Here is a 23277-nt window from a genome sequence, read left to right on the forward strand (position 1 = left end):
GTTCCGCTTTGAGCAAAAACATCATCCTGAGAAAGGGTACGGATACTGCACACTGTGCTCCGGAGCAAAAAGAATAACTAGAGAACGAAAAGTGTGTTTTCTTTTGATCTCTCTTTCGGGCACTGGCCAAAAGAAGAACCGTCACCGTACAGCGACCGGATCCCTATCTCGCCGCTGGTATTCCAACAATACTCTCTTTTTTTTTTTTTTTGTTGTTGGTCTTCCGGTGTCGTTCTCCTTTTTATTCTTTTTGGCGATACGGTATTACTGGTTCCCCTATTCCAGTTTCTTTTCTACTAACGTGCCTCTGATTCGCCATATCTCGACCCACGAGCACCACATCTCCACCGAGCAGCCCACCACTACCATCACTGTCCACCACCGGATCCCACGAGAAGTGCTCTCCCTTCTTCTTTCGTTGTCTTTCTCTCTCGCGCACTGTCCGACCCAAAGCCTTTTAGGGGCCGCTTGCTGCTCTCGTTTTTAGGGTGACCGCCAGATTGACCCGAGCCCAATCCCCGTTCAGTACGCCGTCTGCGGGTGTTCTTCTAGTTCGGCCGTGGACAAACCTTGTTTTTTTTTTTTTTTTTTTCATTTGGTTCTGCTCCCCTAAAGTGGTCATTTATTGAAATTAATCTTGTTATCTTATTTGTTTTTTATTACCGCCGGCCCTCGTGCGCTTTCCTCCGCCGCGACCACCTGCACCAACACCTTCATCTGGTTCCCCTCCGTCGTTTTCCCTAGAGGCTGAACTAAGTCAATTAAGCATCGCGATCCCCGGAAACTGGCGCAACGACAAAATAACACCCGGAAAAGTCCTCTGGCGAACAGGGATAAGAAAGGATAAAAAAAAAAAAAGGTCATCGACAACTTTCTTACAGACCTAACACCCCCCGCCGATCCTTTCTTTTTTCTCTCTTCTCAATCTTTTTCGGCGATACTCTCTTCTACTACTCACTACCGCGACTTTCTCTCCTTCGCTCGACAAGCTCTTACCGGGAGATAGAAACAAATTGACTGAAAAGGAATAAGCGCGCATTGGTTTTGTGTGTGTGTGTGTCGGACCTTGATTCTACAGTACGTGATATCACAGAAAAAAAAATATTCGCCAAACAGCAATAGGGAACCACACAGCAAGAGGCCGAGGAGGAGGAAAGAAAAAGAAAAGAAAGCGATTCTCTTAGCTGCCCCGTCGCCTCGAGAATTCAATTTATTCTTTTCTCCTCTTTTCCCTTTTTCTCCTTTCCCACTCAATCTCATTCTATACGACTGGAAGCTCATTCTCGACGCGTCGTCCGCACAAAACAGGCCCCGCAGGTTACTTGGAGCATCCTTTTTTCCCCGAAAAGAAACAAAACAAAAACACCACCTATATGGATAACAGACCTGCTCCGGAGTACGCGCAGCCAGGTTCGCAATTTCCGTATCCACCGTCTGTCGCGCCTTCTTCTGAACTTCCAGCTGTAGACCAGGCTTCAGCTGCTGCAGCCCCTACTCCTTACACCCCTCAAACGGAGGTTCGCCCGGCTCCTCAGTATACGCCCCAGCCCGACGTCCGTCCCACTGGGACTACCGCCAATATTTCGTCTTCCAACACCCCTCAGTCAGACTACGGTCTGAACCAGCCTCCTGCAGCCGCCGCCGCGGCGCGCTCCCCCGCCTACGATTACATGCCTCGACCTCAATACCATCACGCGCCCAGCACTCAGGCCGGCGGTGCGGCAGGTATGGCTCAAGCAACAAGTCCGTCTATCACCACCCTCGGTAGTAGTGATGGCCAATCGCATATTGACCATCACGCTCCATCCAACAACATCAACAATGATCAAACCAACAACATGAAATCTGACACCGACGTTCCTATAGATCCCTCCATCGCAGCCTCCAGTCCCACCTATCCGCCTCCCTACTCGCCCTATCAGCCACAGGGTCACGACATGTCTCAGTATCAAGGCCACCCTCCGCCTCCGCCGCCACAAATGTATGCGCGCCCCGAATGGCCGCACGGTTACGCTCAACACGGGCATCACATCCCTTCCTATAGTGCTCCTGCTACTACGGTGTGTGTCACTATAAATTGTTCTCAATGATTGGAAAAGCTCATTGAATTCGTATAGGTCTATTCGTTCGTTCCCATTCCCGGTGCCCAACAACATAAACGCCCCCGCCGTCGTTACGAAGAGATTGAGCGGATGTACAAATGTGGATGGAATGGCTGTGAAAAGGCCTATGGCACATTGAACCACTTGAACGCACATGTCACAATGCAGTCGCATGGTGCCAAGCGGACTCCTGAAGGTATGCTTCTTTTTCTATTGATTTCGTTGATTTTTGGTCGCTTTTTGAAGGCATCGAAATGCTTCGATATGAATTGAGTTATCGCAATGCCTCGATTCGGCTAGCGCGGGTTGGCGGGCGCTAGTCGAGTTACACTGCTTTGGTGCGCCCGGACCGCGCAGTAGTGCCCGTGGCCGGTGTGGAGGCTAATGCGCTTGTTAATGTCACCTTGTGACGGGTGGCGACAATGTCGGCTACTAAGCGCGTTCTAACTCAAATGCTTGTTACATGGAAAACGTGACTGACATCGTTTCTACAGAATTCAAGGAGATCCGGAAGGAATGGAAGGCCCGCAAGAAGGAGGAAGAGTCTCAACGCAAGGCTGCTGAGGAACGTGAGCGTGCTGCTGCTGCTCAGGCCGCTCAAGCCAACCATGTCGAAGCTCCTGGAGCGCCAGACCCGGCACAAGCTGCGGCCACTCAACCTCCGGCCTACCCTGGTGGTGTCCGTCCTCAACTACCTCCGATCGGGTACCAACCCGCTGATGGCCAGGTGCACGGCGGGTACGGTGCCGCCGGTGGTATGGTCTATCAGAATGGCCAAATGGCGTACCCTCCCAACTACCCTCACTCTCCTTACACACAGGGTGGTCAAATGTATCAACCACGTAAGTAGTCATACCCCCCTGTTCTTTTTGTGTTCGTTTTACCAGAATTGGGAAATCATGTGAAAGAAAGCATATCCATGAAACAAAAAGGGCTGTCAAGAATCAGGCCTTGGGGTTTTCTTTCCAATTCATCTTTCATTCTGTCTCATGCGTTTTGTTTGTCCAAGTGGGATTATCAGCTGATCGATGTTGATGGCTTCCAGAAAACCAACCAGGCAGCTACCCACAATAAATGTTTCCTGCCCTTTCTTTTCTCATATCCCTGTTCTCTTTTTCGGACTGCATACTTTTAATAACAGTCTTCTTTAATTCTGTACTGCCAACCCCGGTCTAATTCTTGAGTCATTTTGCACATGATACCACTTTCTGGTCCTTGTTTAATTCGCTTTGTTTAACGAGTCTTTTTTGACTTACGCTTCTATCATTTTCCAGTTATGTTTTATTCGAATTAGATCGTGTGGGAGGGACAAAAGCAAAGCAAAAAGCAAAACACACTATCTTAATCGATTGGGACCCCGAGGTTCTTCTTATCCGCGAGGATATCGGCTTACAGGACCACGACTATTTTTTTTTTTCTTATCCTTCTTTCTTTTTCAGGTCCTCTTTAAAAAGGAGGATTTCTTTTGCATTAGTTGAGCAATATATCTTTTCTCTTGATGTTCATTACGTGCGGATTTTCGTCGTTTCAGCCTTTGTCTTCGTTGCTGTTATGCTTGGTTGGTTTGTGTCTTTTCGCCTCTTGTTATTACCCTGGGCTTGCTTGGCCTCTGCGTTGAATTGTGCATTATGCTCTGGTGGATTGAGTCTTTTGTCAGGTACAGTTAGTTGATTAGGAACGAGGTCGATGTTACCGAATGATTGATTACAAACACATCCTCTTGAATATACTATTTCTAACTTGATCAACATTCCGTACATATCACAACAACGAAATACAAGTACAGTATTAGAACACAAAATAAGCTTAAATAAGCCCCGATTCCCAGTGCTAGCGGTACACACAGACCCTTGATCTAGCGCATAGATGCCGCGTTAGTCCATCCTCTGTATTCTTGTACTACGCACGCACTAGTCCTTTATGATCCATGGATCTGGGGCAACGGATGTATCATGGGGCATGCGGGTTTAATGGTCCCTTGCTTGATTTAGTTCGTTGTTAGCGTGGATTCTGTGGCGGCGGCGTAGGGCTGAGCGGAGTCTATTCGATTGTTAGGGTCAGTTTGGGAAGTGCAGAGCTTGAGGCGTCAAATCTTTCTTAGTGTAGTGGTTTATATACGGCGAATTGACTGTCTTATTTTACGGATGGATGATGTTATTGTCCCTTGTTTGACTATAGAATAACTTTGCGATGCAATGGTGTATTTGTTCCTGAATAAGATGCTTATACGGAGTTTGGCTGTGCAAAAAACTCAGATTGCCATTTGGATAGTTTCATGTCATTGTATCTTGATTTATCGTGGCTCGATTTCAAAAAACCCCCCAAAAAAGACCACCAAAAAACCAAAACATAAGTACTGCATAACTAATTAAAGCGACAACGTTACTAATCAAACATAACCCGCATAACTCAATTTTTCAGAAAGTTCTCGCCGCAAGACCGGCTAAACACCGATTTCGAAATTTGCCTCTCACTACTTTTCTCCCTTCGCTCGCCATTTGAAATTATCACGAATACTACTATTTGTCGAATTCATCCCCCGTACATACTTGATACCTATCCTGAAGTAACGACCAGACCCGACCCACACGAACGCAGTATTAGATGCTTCGCTGCAGCAATGTCGGCGCCTTGCATACGGCAGCCGGGAGGGTTACGGCGCTGAGGTTGATATCGTCGAGCTATGCTGGTTATTCCAGATCTAGGGCAATTGGGTTGCATTCTCCGAATTCGAATAGTGCAGTTGCGCAGAGGATATCGGGGCGGGGCAATCTAGGGCCGTCGCCGTTTTGCGCGCGCGCTGTTGGGAGATTGAGGACATATGTCACAGATGTGGCTACAGATGCGGTCGAAGATATCCCCGGGGAAGAAAACGGCGATTTTCGCATTACGCGCACGCCTATAGACGAGAAAATCGGAAAGTCATGCGGGACACCGAGGAAACGAGACTCACTACTCCTCGAGCTCGCAAAAGAGGGAACCTCGCCAAAATTTCGAGAGGAAAGGAAGCAGGAGCAGAGGGGGTGGAGTAATTTCAGTCTCGAAGAAATTAGAAGGGCCGAGGCTGCGGCTAACAAGGAGGTTATTTGGTTGACGGATCGGGCGACGTTGGCGGATAGGGTGGAGAAGGTGCTGCAGAAGAGGGATGCGTTGTTTGCGGCGACGCTTGTGAGGAAAGCGCAGAGGCTGGGCCTTGGGAGTACGGCGGCGTGGAATTATCTTTTAGAATATTGTATGAAGCAGAATGAGCCGCAGGCTGCGTGGAGGTTTTATAACGAGGTGGGTTGGTTTGGATTTCAGATGGTATGGCTCAGGTGACTGACCGAATCGCAGATGAAAAAACGAGGACGACAGCCAAATACGCGAACCTATACGCTTATGTTGTCTGGCTTGGGTAGAACCACTAGCCAACTTGGATTTAATAACATCAAGACGGCATTGTCGATTTACGAGAACATTGCCGACGCCAACAATGGTATCGAAAGGAGCATCGTCCACGCCAATGCTCTATTAACGGCCTGTCTTCGACAGGGTGACTTGGATACCCTGTGGAAAGTTGCCGCGGACCTCCCGGAAGTCGGACCACTTGCGCCGGATGAGAAAACCTACACTATAATTCTGAAAGCTGTCACGTATTCCCTTGAGCGAGATGTCAAGGACATCCCATCAGAGGATGTGGACAAGATCATCAAGCGGCGACACGAAGCCGTGATAGAAGCCAAGAAAGTCTGGTCTGAAGTGGTTTATCTCTGGAAAGCAGGACGTATTCCCATGGACACGTATCTTGCCAACTCTATGGCCAAGATTCTGTTACAGGGAACTTCTGATCACGACTGCCATGATGTCTTTAAGTTGTATAGGCAAATCTGTGGCACCCCGATTCTTGTAGAGGAACCGCGCAAGCCTAGAAACTCTACTCCACTACCATCACCACCTCCCCGTCCTTCCCCCCCACCTAAACCGAAGAGAACACAGAAGAAAGAGGAACACCTCCTTGCTCCAGACTCAGATCCTGACATGGAGTATGTCCCGTTTGTGGGCGAAGATGAAGAGCCGTTATACAAGTCAAAACAGGAAAAAGAGGAACTGGAGGAGCTGGAAGAACACGAACCGGAGGAGGAAGTCCCGCTTAACTTTGATCAATTGTTCGATCCAGTTTTCTCAGAGGGTGCTCCGGTTGCCGAAGCTGCCACTGTAAATTGTCAGCCTGCTGCACAGGATGCTGAGGGCTCTTCCTTGGAGGATACTTCGTCAACTTCAGAATCCATAGCTGAGTCCCCCCAAGCTGTGGAAAGGACAGAAGTTGCCACCCGCGGCAGGGAGACTAAAAAAGCGTCTTTCCGAACATTGGTTCCCTTCGGCAACCCAGAGCTTTGTTATGTGCTGGAAGCTTGTATGCTCATAACGCAAGGGACATCAGCCGCAAGAGTCAATTGGGAGTACTTCACGCAGAGTGATCATCCACACAAAATTCAACCAGACAAAGAATCCTACCTCTGGTATCTGCGGATCCTACGACAGTCGCACTCCAGTCGCCTCACGATCCGACTTCTTCAGGATCAGATGATTCCAGCCAAACTGGTAGATGGGAGGGTTTTCCACATCGCTCTCAGCAGCTGCCGGCGTGACCGTAGGAACATCGGCATATTCAAGAACGCCAACGAGATTCTCGACCTCATGCACCAGAACATCGTCCTTCCCGACCCGCGAGCGTTGGAGGGCTACTTTGAACTGGTCGAAAGTCTCAGGAGGAATCCCCAACGTCTTACGTTCTTGAAGGGCCTCGAGCCGGAGAGGGAAGAGCCTACTGCGAGCTTGGAAACGTGGGGTCGCGAGTTGCAGGTGAAGTTGCAGTTACTCGCCGTGCAAACGCTGCGCCCTCATCTTGCGAAGTTCCACGATGCGATGCAGCAGGCGGACGTTGATGGTCCACGCGCTCAGGGCCGTTTTTCTAAAAGCAAAAAGGACGTTGCAGTCTATGGTTCCTCGGCTGTGAAGATCATGCTTACAGCACGACTCATGATAGACAACCTCTTGACGAGGAGTAATGCATCACTCATTTCCGAGGAAGATCGCAAGTTGCTCCAGGAAAGCTCGCATAGATTGCGAGTGTACTCGACTCCCGGCGCATCGAAGAGGTTCCGTAACATCACCGTGTTCCCGACGCGAAAGCAGCTTAACGCATTCGAGAATGGAGGAGGAAGGGCTGTAATAGGGGAAATTGCGAAGAGAGGATGGCGACATGATGGCGAACAATAAACTACGACTTTTATCTCTTCCTTTTTTCCTGCATTCAAGATTTTCCATCTATCCGGATTGTACACTACTTGTGCTGCGGGTTATCGACTCCTCTCTCCCCGGCCGTCAGGCCGACGGCAGTGCATTCATGACAGGCGTTGGTTATTTTGCATTCTGATTTGATTTTTCTCACATACAGCATGTATAACTATAGATATTGTGATTGATGTTTGATGACATGGAGTGGTTCTCTACTTATCTACGAATTCATGAAGTTTTGCCGTGTTTCTGACGCATATCATTTGTCTTCTTGCTCTCATCGATAGTATGCAGTATGCAGTGCGAGTAATATACCTCATTTCAGAAGATGTCATAAGTATAAATGTTAATGCCTCACAATCGAGGCATGCAAATATGAAACGGCTGGCCACGTTCCGCCTGCCGTTTTTGGCCAGTGCGTGTACGTAATGCCACTCTAGCCTCTCAGGGTAGTTCAACAGTACGGAGTTGCTCTGTTGCTCACAGTTAGGATAATTGCATTTCTATTTCATTTCCCTTAACCCCCTTTTAAGTTCAGCCAAAGGGTCATGTACTTGTGGAGGTGAACAAGGAACAACATCCATCCTGTACAGACATAGCCCGTCCACCATGGCTAGCGCACACGCATCCGACTATCCTCATGACGACCTACGCGATGATGAATCGATTCTTGATGATGATGTGATTGAGGCTGATCGTGGTAGGTGATACTTCTGCGTTCTTGCACTTTTGTCCTATGGTTTGCTGACTCTCATGCGATAGACATCGAAGCCGATGACCCTCTACACCAAGACACGTCAGATACTGCTCCGTTGCGAGGCAACATCCAGCCCGAGACCTCATCTTCTCGAGGCGGGGAATCCAGAAGTGGAGGTTTCTCCAGCAGCTACCTAACCTCTTCGATTCCCGGAGAAGACCGCCGCGCGACGCAGAACACCATCGATGAGACCGTCTGGCAGACGGTTTCACGCGACCTGACGGCCGTGTGGGAGAAGATGCGCCAGGTTCTGTGGCCGAAATACTTGATGGGAGGATTGTTGCAGCGTGGTGGTGGTGGTATCGGAGCTGCTGAACGAGGAGAGGCGACCGGGTTCGGTGGAGGATTGAGACACATTGTGGGACGGTGGCCGGATGCTGATGTCGTCTTGCAAGGTGGGATGAGTGAGGGATTGCGAGATTGGGATCTTTGGTATGGGCTTCTGTTATCCCCCCGCTATTTGTGTTTGTTTGGTATGATGGGCTAACTGATTACATTTAGGGGTCCGCTCATTTTCTGCTTGCTACTGAGTATGTTTCTGTCGATGCGCGCAAAGGGCGAGCAATCGTCGCTGGTATTTTCCGGAGTCTTCTGCATTGTGTGGATTGGTGAATCTGTGGTTACGCTGCAGATCAAATTACTAGGCGGCAATATGTACGCTCCATTTGCTCTGATATATGCTTTGGCCCAGCGGCTAACACGATATCTCTACAGTTCGTTCTTTCAATCGGTCTGCATAATCGGCTACACACTCTTTCCTCTCGTTATTGCCGCTCTTCTCAGTGCCATGGGCCTCCCCACCATTGCGCGAATACCCGTATATCTCGTCTTAATTGCATGGTCTCTGGCAGCGGGTGTCAGTATTCTCGGAGGCTCGGGCGTCGTAAGGAACCGGGTCAGTATTGCGGTTTACCCGCTGTTTGTGTTCTATATCTCGATTGGGTGCCTTTGCTTCATTAGTTAGAAGGGACCGGACAGTGGGATGCTATGCTACGTTTCCTCGCGGGTCGAATGGATTTGAGTCCTTGTCTCCTTCACTCTTAGCAAAACTGATTACTTTGCCTATATCATGTCGGATAAATCGTTTAGTTCTAGCAGAGTCAAGATATCCAATGCACGTTTCTTTTTCCTTCCTAAAATGATATGCTTTAGTGCTTATTGCTCCATTGGTCGGCGGGGTGGAGAGCGGTGACCGGGCGACGGACAGCGTGACGGAACAACAAAGCAGGCGGTCGGTCATTCGCATCACCAACTCTTCTCTTGCTTGCTTATACGGAGATTTTCATGCCCAGAGATATCACTCAGTCTTCTCCTTTAGCTATTTTTTCTTTTTTTTTTTTTCTCTTGCAGTCGCCTTAACTACCACGCTATAATCTCCGACCCAACCGGGATTTTCAGCTCCGACTTCGTTTGCTCTCCGGCGCTTCGCGATTTTCAACCTGCTCCGGCTCGTCCAGCACACATATCACATTTATCCCGAGGCACCTTGATCTACTCGCCTTCTCTGTCGATCGAATTTCCATACCGCATACTACCGCAACTCTGTACAGCACTTGCAGGACCTCGCATTTCGCATAGTGAGTGGGGCACCCCCGGATCCCCTTTGCTTAGCATTCTATCCTCTGCTCGACTTGCATAATGCATTGTGAGAGAAAGGGGGAATTAAAGGAGAGGATGTCAGAATTGGTCGGGCGAAAGAGAGGGGATCCGGGTCTTTATCTTTTTCTGTGATAGTGGGCTCATACTTTAGCTTGTTACATTAGGTTATTGCGCTGTGCCTTTTTTTTTTTTACGCTCCGCTATTTCACCTCCTGCTCGTACTCAGAACCGACAAGGGTTTGGTGTTCGTCCGATTATTGTTTGTGTGAAATTGGGATTATAATTCGGTGCTTGGTTCAAGATGGCATCGGATTCGCGGCGAAATGCGGAGATTGAAGGTATGGAATACTTCAATTCGGTTTCGGGGTTTTACTGCAGAATTGTTTTGAACCTGGGACTAACATTGACCGGTTTATAAGGGGATGTACCAATGGAACCTGTTGAGCAGAAGGGTATGAATTGGTACCCACCTTTTGCATTTTTGCACGCCGTTATCATTCCTGCAAATTACTCGTCTAATGCTTATAGATTCTATAGCTACTGCAGATGAAACGCAGACATCCGATAACGACGGCGGCGAACGCCCAGTGCGAAGGAAGCTGAAGGAAACCTCTCTTACTTCGGCACCGCGAAGCCTAAACCCCGCAAACGCTGAAGGATCACAGCACGATGGAAACAAAAGGGCGAGCAGCAGGGGCAGGAAGCGGTCATTTAACGAAGATGAGGAGGAGAATATTGAGGAGGATGCCGGCCATAGACGGAAAAGGTCGCGCAGCTCGAACGTCGAAGAAGAGACCGGAAAAGTCCAGAATAATCTGTCATCGAAGATTATGAGCCCGCAGAAGAAGAGAAGTCGGGATCAACTGGATAAGGAGGAGCCCAAGATGGAGGGCACGGCTGGCGAGAAGGTCGCTGAAGAGACCGCCGAGAAAGAGGTAAAGTCAGTAGCAGAAGGGGAACCCGAGAAGAAGCGGCATCGGGATAATTCTCAGGAGAGGGAGTCGGTAAGTTACTGTGCCTTTCATTAGAGGAAAGCCGTAGCTAACATAATTGTTTCTAGAAGGCTTCCCTTCCAAGCGCTTTTGCGAACACTTCGTCCGTGTCTCCCTTCGGTTCCATTGGAACTTCGAAGCCAGCTACCAAGGAAGAAGACGCTGCAAACAAGCCCCAAAGCACTTCCAAGTCCGCCTTTGCCTCATCGAGCTTGGCTGCTTTCGCTAGCTCTGAACAGTCGCCTTTCGGCTCCATTGGAGACTCCACCGCATCCGTATTCAAAAAACCGGCTACTACAGAATCCGAGAAGCCTAAGACCGGATTCGCTGCTGTAGAAGGACCTTCATTATTTACTGCTGCTGCACCTTCCGGATTCGGAGGCATGGCCTCTGGATTTGCTAGTTTCAGTGGCGGATTTGGAGCGGCCGCTAAGACAGGGGGAGGCCTTACCAGCTTTGCTGCTCCAGGTGGCTCTAGTCTCTTAAACAGTACCTCTGCCAAACCTTTCGGGGCTGCAGACGACGATGAGAAGGAAGAGTATGGAGAGGAAGACGAAGCTGAGAAGGGTCCTGGAGAGTTTGAACAAGACAAGACTGATGAGAGATTCTTCGAGCGGGAGAGTATGTCTCCTATTCATCTTCTTTTTGCGTTGGTTTACTTTGAGCGGAGATCACTAACATGCAACAGTCGAAACCGGTGAGGAGGAAGAAAAGACATACTTCTCCTGCAAAGCGAAGCTCTTCCAATTCTCCAACATGGAATGGAGAGAGCGCGGTATTGGCACCTTCAAGGTGAATGTTAAAGTAACAAGCGGCAAGGAGGATAAGAAAGCCGTACGGCTGATTATGCGGGCCGATGGCGTTGGGCGTGTTATGCTCAACACGCCGATTTTCAAGGGCATGAACGTCGGTGATGCTACAGGCAAGGAACCTAAGGCAACAAAGCAGATTCTCCTGGCTAGTCTGGAGAGTGGCCGTTCTGCTCCGATTCTGCTTCGGGTATGTTTTCGACACTCCCGATACAACAAAATCTTGTAAGACGTCCAATACTGACTGGCTTACAGACCGGGAGCGAGGACAACGCAAGGGATCTCTACAGAGTCGTTTGCGACCTACTGAGGGAACAATAGTTTTCATCTGCCAGGAGTTCATGACTGTTGCTTCATGGCCCCATTCCTACGATATCATACCTGAGCCATACTAAGTCAGTATTAGAATTCTAATGCGTGTATTTGATATCCAAAATGGGCGAGGTTTTTGCATAGAAAGTGGTCGTTGTGTTCGAGTTATGGGCCAGTATCTTGCAAAATGCTGGTGATAAATAGTAGTATCGGAGGCAGGCTCTCCGTCTTCTACTTTTGACTGGATCCATTTACATTCATCTAGATAGTTATTCATTTGTTTATTATTTTCATTTGGATGTTCGCTTCATCGTAATTATTTCAAGTTATACCGCGCTATACCACTTTGGGCAATCATTGAATTTTGGTGCACGTGATTTCGCGTCTCGGGGCGTTTCTTTCAAGAAAGCTGAACCTCCCTTTCGAACCTATCGGTTATAACAATTATCGTGATGAGGCAACGATATGGCTGGCTCCATGTCGAATTTTGCCTCACAGGCTGTGCTCAAGCGCAAAAGAACAGTCGATATCAGTGATCTTCAGAACAGCGCTTCGCCATCCACGGCAGAGCAAACTGCAACCGACAGCAATGCAGAGCCTCAATATGAGCCAAGTGAAGCATTGAATAATAAATTTAATACTAGAAGAGCAAGATCTACAGAACTATCTCCATTCACACAAACCAACAACAAAGGCACCGACAGCAACAGCACCAAAACAAGCCGTGCGCCTCGCCAGCCCAGAAAACCAAAAGCCTCTTCCAAAAGAACGCCATCAGCTCCATGGCCTGATGAATTCAAAGACCTTGCACGGACGCATCGCGCCTTGAATCTTGTGTACACGTTCTGCTGCACGCGGAAGCATTTCGCCACTACGTTTAATAACATTAAGAATGCGGTCCAGGCGCAGTTGGGTGGAAAAAGCGAACTGACAGTGGAAGATATCGCGAGGATGAAAGCCCTTTTACCTAGGGCTATGAGGTTGGAGTATGTGGATGAGGCGAGGTTGAAGGTTATGGCTGTTGGGGAGAATGAGATGCTTGATTACAAGCTGAGGGGGTTCGAGGATGGGAGTATGAGCCAAAACAACTGGATGGGGACAGATGGAGGGGAAGGGACAGATGCTGAAGGGATAATGGAAGTCCTGTTTTTTGAATTCCTCGATGGCGATTTGAAGCGGGAGACTCAGCCGGTGCGGAGAAAGACGAAGGAAGAAGATCTGAGAATGCCGCTCTACAGCCAGAAGCAGATGCTAAAGTTGATTGAGAAACGGAATACGAAATTTTCAGATGCTGTTGATGCGTTCCTGGTTGAATGCGAGGATGAGGGTTTGGAGCCAGTCGAGCAATTGGAGCACAAGAAGGATATGATGGTTCCATCGCCTCCTGATAGTGGTGTTGATACTCCCGCTGCTATTTTGGCATCGTCAAAGCCACAACTGCCACGCGAGATTCCGAGGGAACGAAAATCCATAGCTGAGATCATCGAAGAGATTCGAGAACTAGATTGGTACTCTGCCCAGATTGTCCCAGATGGTCACAGGGCCTTCGATGCTCAGCCATCTGTCTATGGTAATTTATTGTTCCAGCTTACCCAGAATATGGTCGATGCCCTATATAACACCAAGGGTATTACGCAGTTTTATTCACACCAGGCCGAAGCAATCAACCATCTGCATGAAGGTCACAATGTCATCGTTGCTACGTCCACGAACTCTGGGAAGTCATTGATATACCAAGTTCCCATGCTGCACGAGCTTGAGAAAGATCATAATAGCAGAGGAATGTATATATTCCCGACCAAGGCTCTAGCGCAGGACCAAAGACGTAGTTTGAAAGACCTGCTACAGTACATGGATGGTTTACAGGAAACCGTTGTGGAAACATTCGATGGAGATACACCCATGGAAGATCGCAACCTGATCCGCGAGGAAGCACGTATCATCTTCACCAATCCTGATATGTTGCATATTACGATTCTATCTCGGGAAAGTGCGTGGCGCACGTTTCTGCAAAATCTCAAATTCGTCGTAGTAGACGAATTGCATGTCTATAATGGCCTATTTGGCTCGCACGTTGCACTTATCATTCGACGGTTACGCAGGCTTTGTGCTGCTGTGGGTAACCAGAATGTCAAATTCATCTCTTGCTCGGCAACCGTCGCAAACCCTGAAGAACACATGAAGGCCGTTTTTGGCATTGACGATGTGAAATTGATAGATTTCGACGGTTCACCCTCCGGCCGCAAGGAGTTCTTATGTTGGAACACACCCTTCAAGGATCCAGGAGATCCGACATCAGGGCGTGGAGATTGCGTTGCGGAGACTGCGAAGCTTTTCTGCCAACTAATCGCACGAGGCGTCAGGGTCATTGCGTTTTGTCGGGTCAGGAGATTGTGTGAGATCCTTCTCCAGGCTGTGAGGAACGAATTCCATAACCTTGAGCGCCCCGAAATCAGTAAACTAGTAATGGGATATCGAGGCGGCTACAGCCCACAAGACCGGAGAAGAATCGAAAAAGAAATGTTCGAAGGCCAGCTGATGGGCATCGTTGCGACGAACGCTCTCGAACTGGGCGTTGATATTGGCTCTCTCGATGCCGTTATCACCCTTGGTTTCCCATATTCGATCTCTAACCTGCGCCAGCAAAGTGGTCGAGCCGGACGCAGGAATAAGGATTCACTTTCAGTGCTGGTTGGCGACAAATACCCAACAGACCAGTACTACATGAAGAACCCCAGTGAGCTATTCACGAAACCGAATTGCGAGTTGCAAATCGATCTTGCAAATGAGCTTATCCTGGAAGGACACGTCCAATGCGCAGCGTTCGAGATGCCCATCCAACCAAATCAGGACAGCGTCTACTTTGGAGAGAAACTTCCATCATTGGCAGCTACTAGACTGGTCAAAGATGAGTTTGGATTCTACCATTGTCATGAGCGATTCAGGCCGCAGCCCTCCCGGTACGTCTCTATCCGGGATACAGAGGACCAGCACTTTGCTGTTATAGACACGACTCACGCGAGGAACGTGGTTCTGGAAGAAGTTGAAGCGTCGCGGGCATTTTTTACAATATACGAAGGTGGCATCTTCCTACACCAAGGCCAAACGTACCTGGTCCAAGAACTCAACACGGACAGACGATTCGCTCGCGTCGTCCGTGTCCATGTGGACTGGACCACGATGCAGCGGGATTACACCGATATCGATCCAATCGAGACGGAAGCAATGCGCTTAACTAGTGACAAGGGCCCCTCTTCTTCATCTTCATCACCACCTTCCCATGTCTACTACGGCTCTGTTCAAATCCACGCCGTCGTATACGGCTATTTCAAAATTGACAAACGCGGCCGGATTCTCGATGCAGTAGCAGTCGACAACCCACCCATCGACATCGTCACCAAAGGTATTTGGCTCGACGTTCCCAAACGGGCCCTCGACATTCTCGACTCCAGACGTCTGAATATCGCCGCTGCGATTCACGCCGCCGAACACGCCGTGCTCTCTTTACTCCCTACCTTCGTCATCTCGTCTCCAGGCGACGTCCGCACAGAATGCAAGGTAGCCAAGAAAGAGCTAGGGAAGAACCTTAAGCTCGCCAATGAGACCCCTACTGGCAATGCCAACATCAACGCTCATCGACCACGAACTCAAAAAACCAGAGACCTCCAACCGCCATCCCGAAAACGCCCTGCTCGTCTTACCTTTTACGATGCGAAAGGTGGATTCTGCGGTTCTGGGATAGCTGGTAAAGCCCTCGAGTTCATCGACGTTCTCATACGCCGTGCCATATCCCGAATTGAATCATGTCATTGTATCACGCCCCAAGGCTGTATTGAGTGCGTCTGCGACGAGCGCTGCAAGGAGATGAACGTTGTTATGAGCAAAGCGGGTGCCAGTGTGGTACTGAGGTGCTTGTTGGGTTTGGAAGTTGATGTTGATGCCTTGCCTTGGGGGGAGAAATATTTCGAAGATGAGGGGGTTGATGGTGGTAGTAGTGGTGTTGGCGGGGAATTGGCAGGTGGGTTGGAAACAGTCGTTGAGGCACAGAAGATTCCATGGAAGAGGGGATACTCGCCTCCTTTGTGACATTTCGTTGGTTTGAGGTCGTGTTCGCCTCAGCCCGATATGACACTATGTCGTGGTTGCGATTTCTGTACAGGGTATTGACTAAATGACCGGTTCTATGTACATCGATATCACCAAATGCAGATGCAAATTGGTTCAAAGAGAGCTTCCGTATCTGTGTAACTTTTCCAAGTAACCTCCACAATGCAACGTCCTACCATTGACGCCTCCAGTCGTCTATCGTGGTTATGCATATCGTACAGTAGATGCAAAGTCCAGGACCTCTATGGTTAATGACCGACTTATACAGATGGGAGTGGTCGAGAGAAAAAGGCGAGTAATAATCCTGTAAGCCTTCTCCAAAAAAGAAGCCATTGACAATGGCTTTTTGTGGGTTAATAGAGCCGACATCTAGTGATAACCCCCTGGTTTTATACTGGAATCTCCAGTTTCAAAGCGGAGTCATCTCAAAACTTTCAAACACCAAAGATTCGGTTGGGGTCCAGGTAGAGATGCGACCTTGATAACCATGGATTGGGCCTTCCCAGCTGGACAAAGGTGGAAGACAAGTATCTATGCCAAGCGTGACTATGTCGGATCAAATCCAGTATGCGAAACTCAAGAGAGCTCATGTCCCACTAGCCAGCGTAGATGGCGAACTCCTATCACTCTCACTGTCGTCCAATGTAATCTTCCAAAATAGTGTCTTCATATCGCGAACGCTTTCTCGAAAGTCGTCTTGCGGGTTGTTCGTCCGTTCTTCCGTCAGTGCACGTACTTCGCGTACGATATCGGGGTATCCTTCGTCATTTGGGAGCCACCAGTGGTTGAGTTCGGGTTTCTGCCAAAGCTCTGCCATGCCTATTCGATATCGAGGAGCGGAGACGCATCTAAAGTTGGAAATGAAGAGTTAGTATATGAAACTCAGCTTTCTTATTAGGAAGAGACTCACCCGTTCTGCTCCATTTTGACAAGCTTCTTCCTACACCACATTATATGTTTTTCGTCCTTGGGCAGAAGCATGCTCGCGATCCCTAGACAGTTGTTGAAAGCAAAGAAATACCCGTTTTCTTTCTCGGGCCACCGATCAATCGTCTCTAACAATCGACATTGTTCCAGAGCCAAGCGTTCCAGTTTGGGCATGGGTGGTTGTTGTAAAGTGAGAAATGACTGATACTCGAACATGGTTCTGGTGGAAAGGTAGTCGATCCATGCAAAATTAACGCGCCATAGCGGACCTGTAAACAAGCTACCTGGAATATAGGGATCGAAGGGGTCATCATCGGTTAGAGGCTGTTTGTTGGGGAAGGACTGGACAGTATGCTCGGGGGCTTCGAGTGCAATAAGAATGTCTTTCATGCGCTCCAATGTTTGAGAAAGGGTTTGGTTTTGGACAATGAATTCGTCGATCGATACGATGCCTCGAGACAGCTTGGCGTACAAGGACGCCATATCCAACCCAAACCGGCGGTTGATAGAAATGGCAAAATCGATCTGCTTCTGTGCGTCGTGTGGATACAGTGCGGCTTGTTCTCCGTCATATTGTTCTTTAGAAATGTACCAGTCGCGCCCGAGAACGGCTTCGTTTCCAGCCAGAATGCCAGCCACCAAGTCAAAACGGGAGTACCATAAGAAGATATAAGAGTGCATTTCAGTATGGTTTATAGATTGGGGAGTCAATAGTTCGCTCATCAAAGCATGCGCAGCTTGGTGGTGGCTAATAAGGTTCACCCAGTCGCCTGACAATTCCTGCAAAACCTATGAGTATGTAGAGAAACAGAAAAAAAAAAGGCTTTTGATTCATACCTCAAACGTAGTAAGGACCAGGACAGTAACCAGCGTTGCCTCAGTGTGCTTCTCCCCGGAGCTCAAGGACTCGCGCAATAGAGTCAATGCTTTATTGTAATATTTGAGAAATGTGCAAAGCTTTCCGTTACCACTCTGGACGCAATGATGATACGCAGCAAAACCGACGACCGCATAGAGGAGAGGTTCGTATTTCAGGGCGAGTTCAGTTATTGTTTGGTGTACGAAGCGGTCACACGGATGTCGCAGAAGGTAGTGCCGGAACGTCAACACTTCCTGGTGGAAGATAAGGTAAAACCGCAAATCTTCTGCTAGATGAGCAGTCCCTGGAGATCCAACAAGCTCCTGTGGAGGTAGACCCGTACTACCCGATCGTGTGCTCATTGTCTCGAATCTCGATGATGCTTCAATAGAGGGGGAGCTGCTTGCGTGCTCAATTGACTGTAGATAGCTCTTCGTTGGAGACTGGGAACTGTCGTGCCTTTTAGGAAGAACTGGTAAGGATCTAGCTGTGCCCATCGCGGGGGACAGTTGGACTCCAGACTCAGGACTCTGCTCCTCATCCTCCTCGTTGTCTGCTATTGGATTTAGGGTGCGTCCATCATCATGTTCCACCTGGCCGGGAGAGTCAGTTCCCTGCGAGCGGGAACTAGGTCCTTTGGACTTGGATCGGGAGCGGACATTAGATCTCGAGGTCGAGCCGGAGGCCGATGGATAGACACAGTCTCGATTCCCTTTCCTGCATCTGTCACAAACCGGACGTGCTTCGTCACATTTGATACGCCTAGATCGACAGGTAAAACAGCCACTTCTTGTTCGTCTATGCTTCTTGTGTTCTGTGCCCGGCTGTAGGGATTTCTGCTGGTTCTGCGTCGAGGAGATGAATGGAGGGACGGGCGAGGGAGTGTGCCAGAAGGCTACACTCTCGGGGTATTGACTTGGGCCGAGGATCGAGTACGCGGGGAATTGAGTTGGGCCCTGTTGTAGTTGCATTTGACTTTGACTTTGTGGATAGCTCATCACGGAGGCTTGAGGCGGGGTATAAGGATTTGCCATTTTCTTCGAAACCAGTCGAATTGCATCTAAAACGCAAAGGGAGGTTGAGAGCTAAAAGTCAAATAAGCTGGGAGGAATCCGGAACAGACAGCTCACGCGGCTCCACGCTTGACAGAATGTCAGCAGGAGAGGGACCACCAGGTGAACATCATTCAAAGGGAAGAACTACTCGAGACCCTAAAAAAAAAGAACGTGGAAAGAGAAGGATAAAAGGAGAAAGTTGACAGAAAAAGAAACGAGTGTATATCGTGTATATTGACAGACAGAGAAGAGAAGGCAAGTGTACTCCGGAAGTCAGAGGAAGTGACAGAATATGTGGGGGAGATGGAGCGAAGATAGTAGTAATAAGCAATAGTACCTACTGCTACTACTGCTGCTGCTGCTGCTGCTACTACGGTTACTTCCTTTTTACCAGATCGGGGACCACCCACTATCAGAGTACTTTCTCCTCAGAGGACACAATAAATGCTTGCTTTTTTCAAACTATTAACAATGTACGTGTACAGTGTACGCATAGCTTATTATCAATTGGCTTAAGGGTTGTTACTATTCTATAATTCTATACTCCATACCGCAGTAATGACGCTGCTGCCCCCCCCCCCTGGAGTAGCCAGTTCCTTGTTTTTTTTTTTTTTTTTTTTTTTTTTGTTACTTCGCTTTTTTCTTTTCCAACATCATATATGCGACACAACGGCTGAAAGCCTGTCTCCTTTTATCAGATCTCAAAATAGAAAAATACATATATATAGTACCCCTGTAGTAGTAGGGTATAACCATGTACAAAACTAGGGACCTGCGTCTGTTCCGAAGCTCCGAAATGTATCCGTACTACTCCGGAGGACTCGTTTTTCCACGATACTTGCAGAATACAAAGAGAACATAGCGTCAAAGCCAGAGCCACCGCGGCATATCGACCATTACTTCATAGGTTCCAGACATGGCAGCTGACACTCAAAATAGATTGATTTGCTCATCAGGAGTTCCAGTGCAAGATTTTAGACCAACAAGGACAGTCGCAAAGCCAAGATGAAATCGCCCCTATGGCGATGATCTTAATGCTAAACAGTTCGACATGTCCGATCCTAGGCTAATTCTCTCTCCACACATTAGCCGCACACGGTAATGAATCCCGGAGAAAGTGGATACTCGCTCCATAATAAAGATCTTTATCGACCATGTGACTGACAGAACTCATGATGAGGAAGGCAATTGACAATTATGATAAGGGGAGGGAAAAGCCATCGTACCAAGTCTACATGGTCAGTATGACGCGTGCTGTACAAAGTACTCCATACAGGGATACGTACCTCTCTATGCGTAACCCCGGACTTGGGTAGGCTCTGATCATCTCCTGGGTGCTAACGAGGCTGAAACAGTCAACCGGCGACTAGCCCACCATGGTTGGCCGATCTGCCAGGCTAGCCCGTTAGGTTAAGAGGCAGCTCATCCTTCAATTCCGGATAGCACATGGAATAATCCGTCTCCCCGATTCCGTTCGCCATTCTCCGTCCAATAGCCGCGGTTATATTCCGTACCCAGATTGTACGTACAGAGTAGTATAACTACTAGTACTATGTCTGTACATAGTAGTAGTGTAGAAGAACTCTGTACATACTAGTGGAATATTATACCCAGAGTACGGGGGTACGGAGGGCACCGGTCTGGAATAACAGTGGGCCGGGCGACTGGAGATAGTACCGAGGAGTCGACTTCATTGTCATGTGCAAATGCTTCCCAGAGGTCCGTGCCACCGAGTTCCTCCGTTATGCAATAATATGCAAAAATATCATTAATTTGTGTTGACCACTGTCCCCGGGAAAGGGAACCGGTACCCAGTGTTAATCCCGGGAAAGGGATAAGCCAAGGCCCGTATACGGATACACGTACGTACTATGTACGGGGTATGCATCCGTTGATCAGGTTTCAACTGTCCGTCTGTACCAGAGTTGGAAGCTTTTCTGGCCGTTGAACCATGTCATGTTTTGGGCCGTGCCCCTGTTATGGTAAGAGCTAAAATTGGCACGCTGCAGGGAGTAGTCCAGAATAGTTAAAATTGCCGAAACGTTCATCCATAGTGGATCCCGAACATGGTGAAGCATGAGTCCTGATCACGTACTCAGTAAGGACCTTCACGACTCAATTCATTTAGTTCATTTAGCACATTTAGTGCTATTATTGTTAGGCGGGGTTTGGATATCGTTCTCGTGCTCGTGGAGTGCGCACTAGTATTATTGCGATAGCCGTTGATTGCCATTATGAGCCTGCATCACCGAATAATATAGAGCACACTCGACTCCTGATCGTATGCCCCGTTCACTATCGGGAAACGATCAAAAAAGATAGATCTGAACTCTCCTAGCTGGAACGGGGACCCGCAAGCACGGTACGTATTTTTGTACTATCGTCCTCTATTAGCTTCTGGGCCTGAAGAACAGGGGACCAAAACAATGGAATCCCGAAAGCCTCGTATTCTTACTGTTTACCATAATGAGGTAATAATGGACAGGAATCATTGGCTAGCAGCACCCCCAGCTATTGGTCAGATAATACCAATAGAGAATAGTGAGCAATTTAGATTAGAATAGGGGAAATGCTTTTTCGAAGGGAATACGGGACGACATCTCTGATAGGAAGCATTTTTGAGTTGAAACGGTGCATCCAATCCATACGGATGGAAAGCTTAACATTGCTTATAAACGACCAGGGTGATTCATAATAGAAACTTCTCCAATAGAAACTGTGTTAATCGAAATATAGCGAAAACTTCCAGTAATTGAGTCTCACTCAATGCGGCCTATGGTCCTCATCATTCCTAGCTGTCGGTTATGCTTGTCTCCTCAGTGTACATTTCCTTGATGTTCTCCAACAGGATTAATTCAATTGATGCGCTGTAACCAAACCTAAGATGCAACAATGATCATGGTATCTCTATAGTTCCATATATGCACAGCATGAAACGTATGTATTTAATCATAAATCATCAACACGGTATTTGCAAGTAATTTCCCCATCTCTGGAACCGTGGCACATTCATTGTTTCCCACCCTTCAGCTCCTCAATGGCAAGCTGGATTCCCTCAACAACTGTTCCCCATTCAATCTCATGCACCTTCGTCTCGAACATGTCGAGGTCTTCATCAGCACCCTTGACGAATGGGATCTCTCGGACCAGAATTGGCTTGCCCATGTCAACCTCCGAAATGACATTGTGGATCATCACTCCAGTCTTATCGATCTTGCCCTCGAGCCATGCGGCATGGGCACGTTCAATCGCATGCTATAATATCCAAAAAGCATTGTCAGCAACTCTATAAATGGGATATGCAGAAAACACGTGAGAAAAGAACGCAGCAACTTACAGTTCCATTAAACGCCCCCGGTAAAGCCGGATGCAAGTTAATAATTTTCAATTTCACTTCCTCAAGCGGCCCCAGAAAGTTGGGCGACAACACATGCATGAATCCCAGACAAACGACTAGATCCGGAGCATCCTGGAGGACCAGCCTCGCCAGTTCCGCATCGTATTCCTCCCGCGCTACCTGGACGCCTTCCGGAGTGGCTGGGTGTTGCTTCTTGTACTTGACGAGATTGTGGTAGGCAATTGGAATGTCGGCTCGTTTCGCCCGTTCAAGTCCAAATGCGTCTTTGCGATTCGAAATGACTCGGACGATCTTGGTGGGCAGCTGCCCCGCGTTGGTCTTATCGATTACTGCTTGTAAATTCGATCCACTACCGGATATGAGAACCGTGAGACGAATCGGCGAAATCATATCGTGGATGTATTCGATTTTATCGGAAGATGAAAAACGTGAAATTTTCGGCCCCGCCTTCAGCTGGTTTGCGTGTATTTGGTGAATTTCTGGATCGCGAAATTCCTAGAAAGAAATATGCAATTGGCGCGCGAGGTTATAGGCAAGTCAAGAAAACGTCAATTGAATGTTGACAACCTGGTCCTTCTAGTCGTTGCGCGACGAAGAGAAACAGCGCGGGGTCGAAAACGGTTCCTGCTGAGTCATCACAGTGGATGGAGGGGCGGAGATGTGCCTGCGGGCGGTCTTCCTCTCCGCTCAGTTTCCACTGTACAGGTATGAAGTAGATAGGTATAATCACTTTCAAATATGAACAGCGTGATATGCTTTCCGAACTACATAACCACATAAGCTAGCGAACGAAACTGGAGCGCAAGACACCAAAGAGACAAGATAGCAAAAAGTCGAAAACAATAACGCCAGCATTCCAAGCAAGAGCCAGCCTTGCTGCAATCGTATTCCATCGCATCAAGCCAATGATTGACCAAAAAGAATAACACCAATCCAGACGGGGAACGGCTACAAAATCTTCCAACGGCGAGAGACAGAGATCAGTGCAGAAGCCCAAGTTTTGCTGCTCGCATGCCAGTCGCCGTAGAAAATGTCCGAGTAACATCAGATCCATTTCGCCATTGCCCCTAATGTATGACCTCGCTTGAACTCATGGCGCTGAAACAACACGAAAAACATAAAG

General features: G+C 48.4%; 6 protein-coding genes across 6 annotated transcripts; 4 read left to right on the forward strand and 2 right to left on the reverse strand.

Moving 5' to 3' along the window:
* Window positions 1–1373: 1373 nt before the first annotated feature.
* Window positions 1374–7361, forward strand: EURHEDRAFT_375367 (uncharacterized protein; the record flags this gene model as incomplete). Its single annotated transcript, XM_040778734.1, has 5 exons — window positions 1374–2060; window positions 2118–2298; window positions 2597–2944; window positions 4879–5381; window positions 5436–7361. 5 exons carry the CDS (start codon window positions 1374–1376, stop codon window positions 7359–7361), a joined length of 3645 nt encoding a protein of 1214 aa, XP_040641223.1.
* Window positions 7362–7827: 466 nt separating this feature from the next.
* EURHEDRAFT_409753 (Yip1 domain protein) lies at window positions 7828–9270 on the forward strand. Its single transcript, XM_040781177.1, has 4 exons — window positions 7828–8079; window positions 8142–8568; window positions 8638–8790; window positions 8851–9270. The coding sequence occupies exons 1-4, from the start codon at window positions 7989–7991 to the stop codon at window positions 9098–9100; spliced, it is 921 nt and encodes a 306-aa protein (XP_040641224.1). The 5' UTR covers window positions 7828–7988; the 3' UTR covers window positions 9101–9270.
* Window positions 9271–9817: 547 nt separating this feature from the next.
* Window positions 9818–11857, forward strand: EURHEDRAFT_549764 (uncharacterized protein; the record flags this gene model as incomplete). Its single annotated transcript, XM_040787508.1, has 4 exons — window positions 9818–10739; window positions 10799–11348; window positions 11416–11726; window positions 11792–11857. Exons 1-4 carry the CDS (start codon window positions 10254–10256, stop codon window positions 11855–11857), a joined length of 1413 nt encoding a protein of 470 aa, XP_040641225.1. The 5' UTR covers window positions 9818–10253.
* A 447-nt stretch (window positions 11858–12304) lies between these two features.
* Window positions 12305–16104, forward strand: EURHEDRAFT_409755 (ATP-dependent 3'-5' DNA helicase). The gene has a single exon (XM_040781178.1). The coding sequence runs from the start codon at window positions 12314–12316 to the stop codon at window positions 15932–15934; it is 3621 nt and encodes a 1206-aa protein (XP_040641226.1). The 5' UTR covers window positions 12305–12313; the 3' UTR covers window positions 15935–16104.
* A 437-nt stretch (window positions 16105–16541) lies between these two features.
* EURHEDRAFT_450545 (Zn(II)2Cys6 transcription factor) lies at window positions 16542–18712 on the reverse strand (the record flags this gene model as incomplete). The annotated part of the gene is made up of 3 exons (XM_040783883.1): window positions 16542–16803; window positions 16866–17662; window positions 17720–18712. 3 exons carry the CDS (start codon window positions 18710–18712, stop codon window positions 16542–16544), a joined length of 2052 nt encoding a protein of 683 aa, XP_040641227.1.
* Window positions 18713–21805: 3093 nt separating this feature from the next.
* On the reverse strand, window positions 21806–22544 carry EURHEDRAFT_450191 (phosphoribosylglycinamide formyltransferase; the record flags this gene model as incomplete). Its single annotated transcript, XM_040783867.1, has 2 exons — window positions 21806–22051; window positions 22134–22544. 2 exons carry the CDS (start codon window positions 22542–22544, stop codon window positions 21806–21808), a joined length of 657 nt encoding a protein of 218 aa, XP_040641228.1.
* Window positions 22545–23277: the final 733 nt, after the last annotated feature.

This window comes from Aspergillus ruber, assembly GCF_000600275.1.
Source record: "Aspergillus ruber CBS 135680 unplaced genomic scaffold scaffold00005, whole genome shotgun sequence".
Taxonomy (NCBI): domain Eukaryota; kingdom Fungi; phylum Ascomycota; class Eurotiomycetes; order Eurotiales; family Aspergillaceae; genus Aspergillus; species Aspergillus ruber.

Excerpts from the sequence above, each read along its gene's own strand:
- EURHEDRAFT_409753 (XM_040781177.1), top strand. The coding sequence starts at position 7,989 with ATGGCTAGCGCACACGCATCCGACTATCCTCATGACGACCTACGCGAT. Across the intron at positions 8,080-8,141 it reads TGTGATTGAGGCTGATCGTG|ACATCGAAGCCGATGACCCT; the intron begins GTAGGTGATACT and ends CTCATGCGATAG. Across the intron at positions 8,791-8,850 it reads AAATTACTAGGCGGCAATAT|TTCGTTCTTTCAATCGGTCT; the intron begins GTACGCTCCATT and ends ATATCTCTACAG.
- EURHEDRAFT_409755 (XM_040781178.1), top strand. The coding sequence starts at position 12,314 with ATGGCTGGCTCCATGTCGAATTTTGCCTCACAGGCTGTGCTCAAGCGC.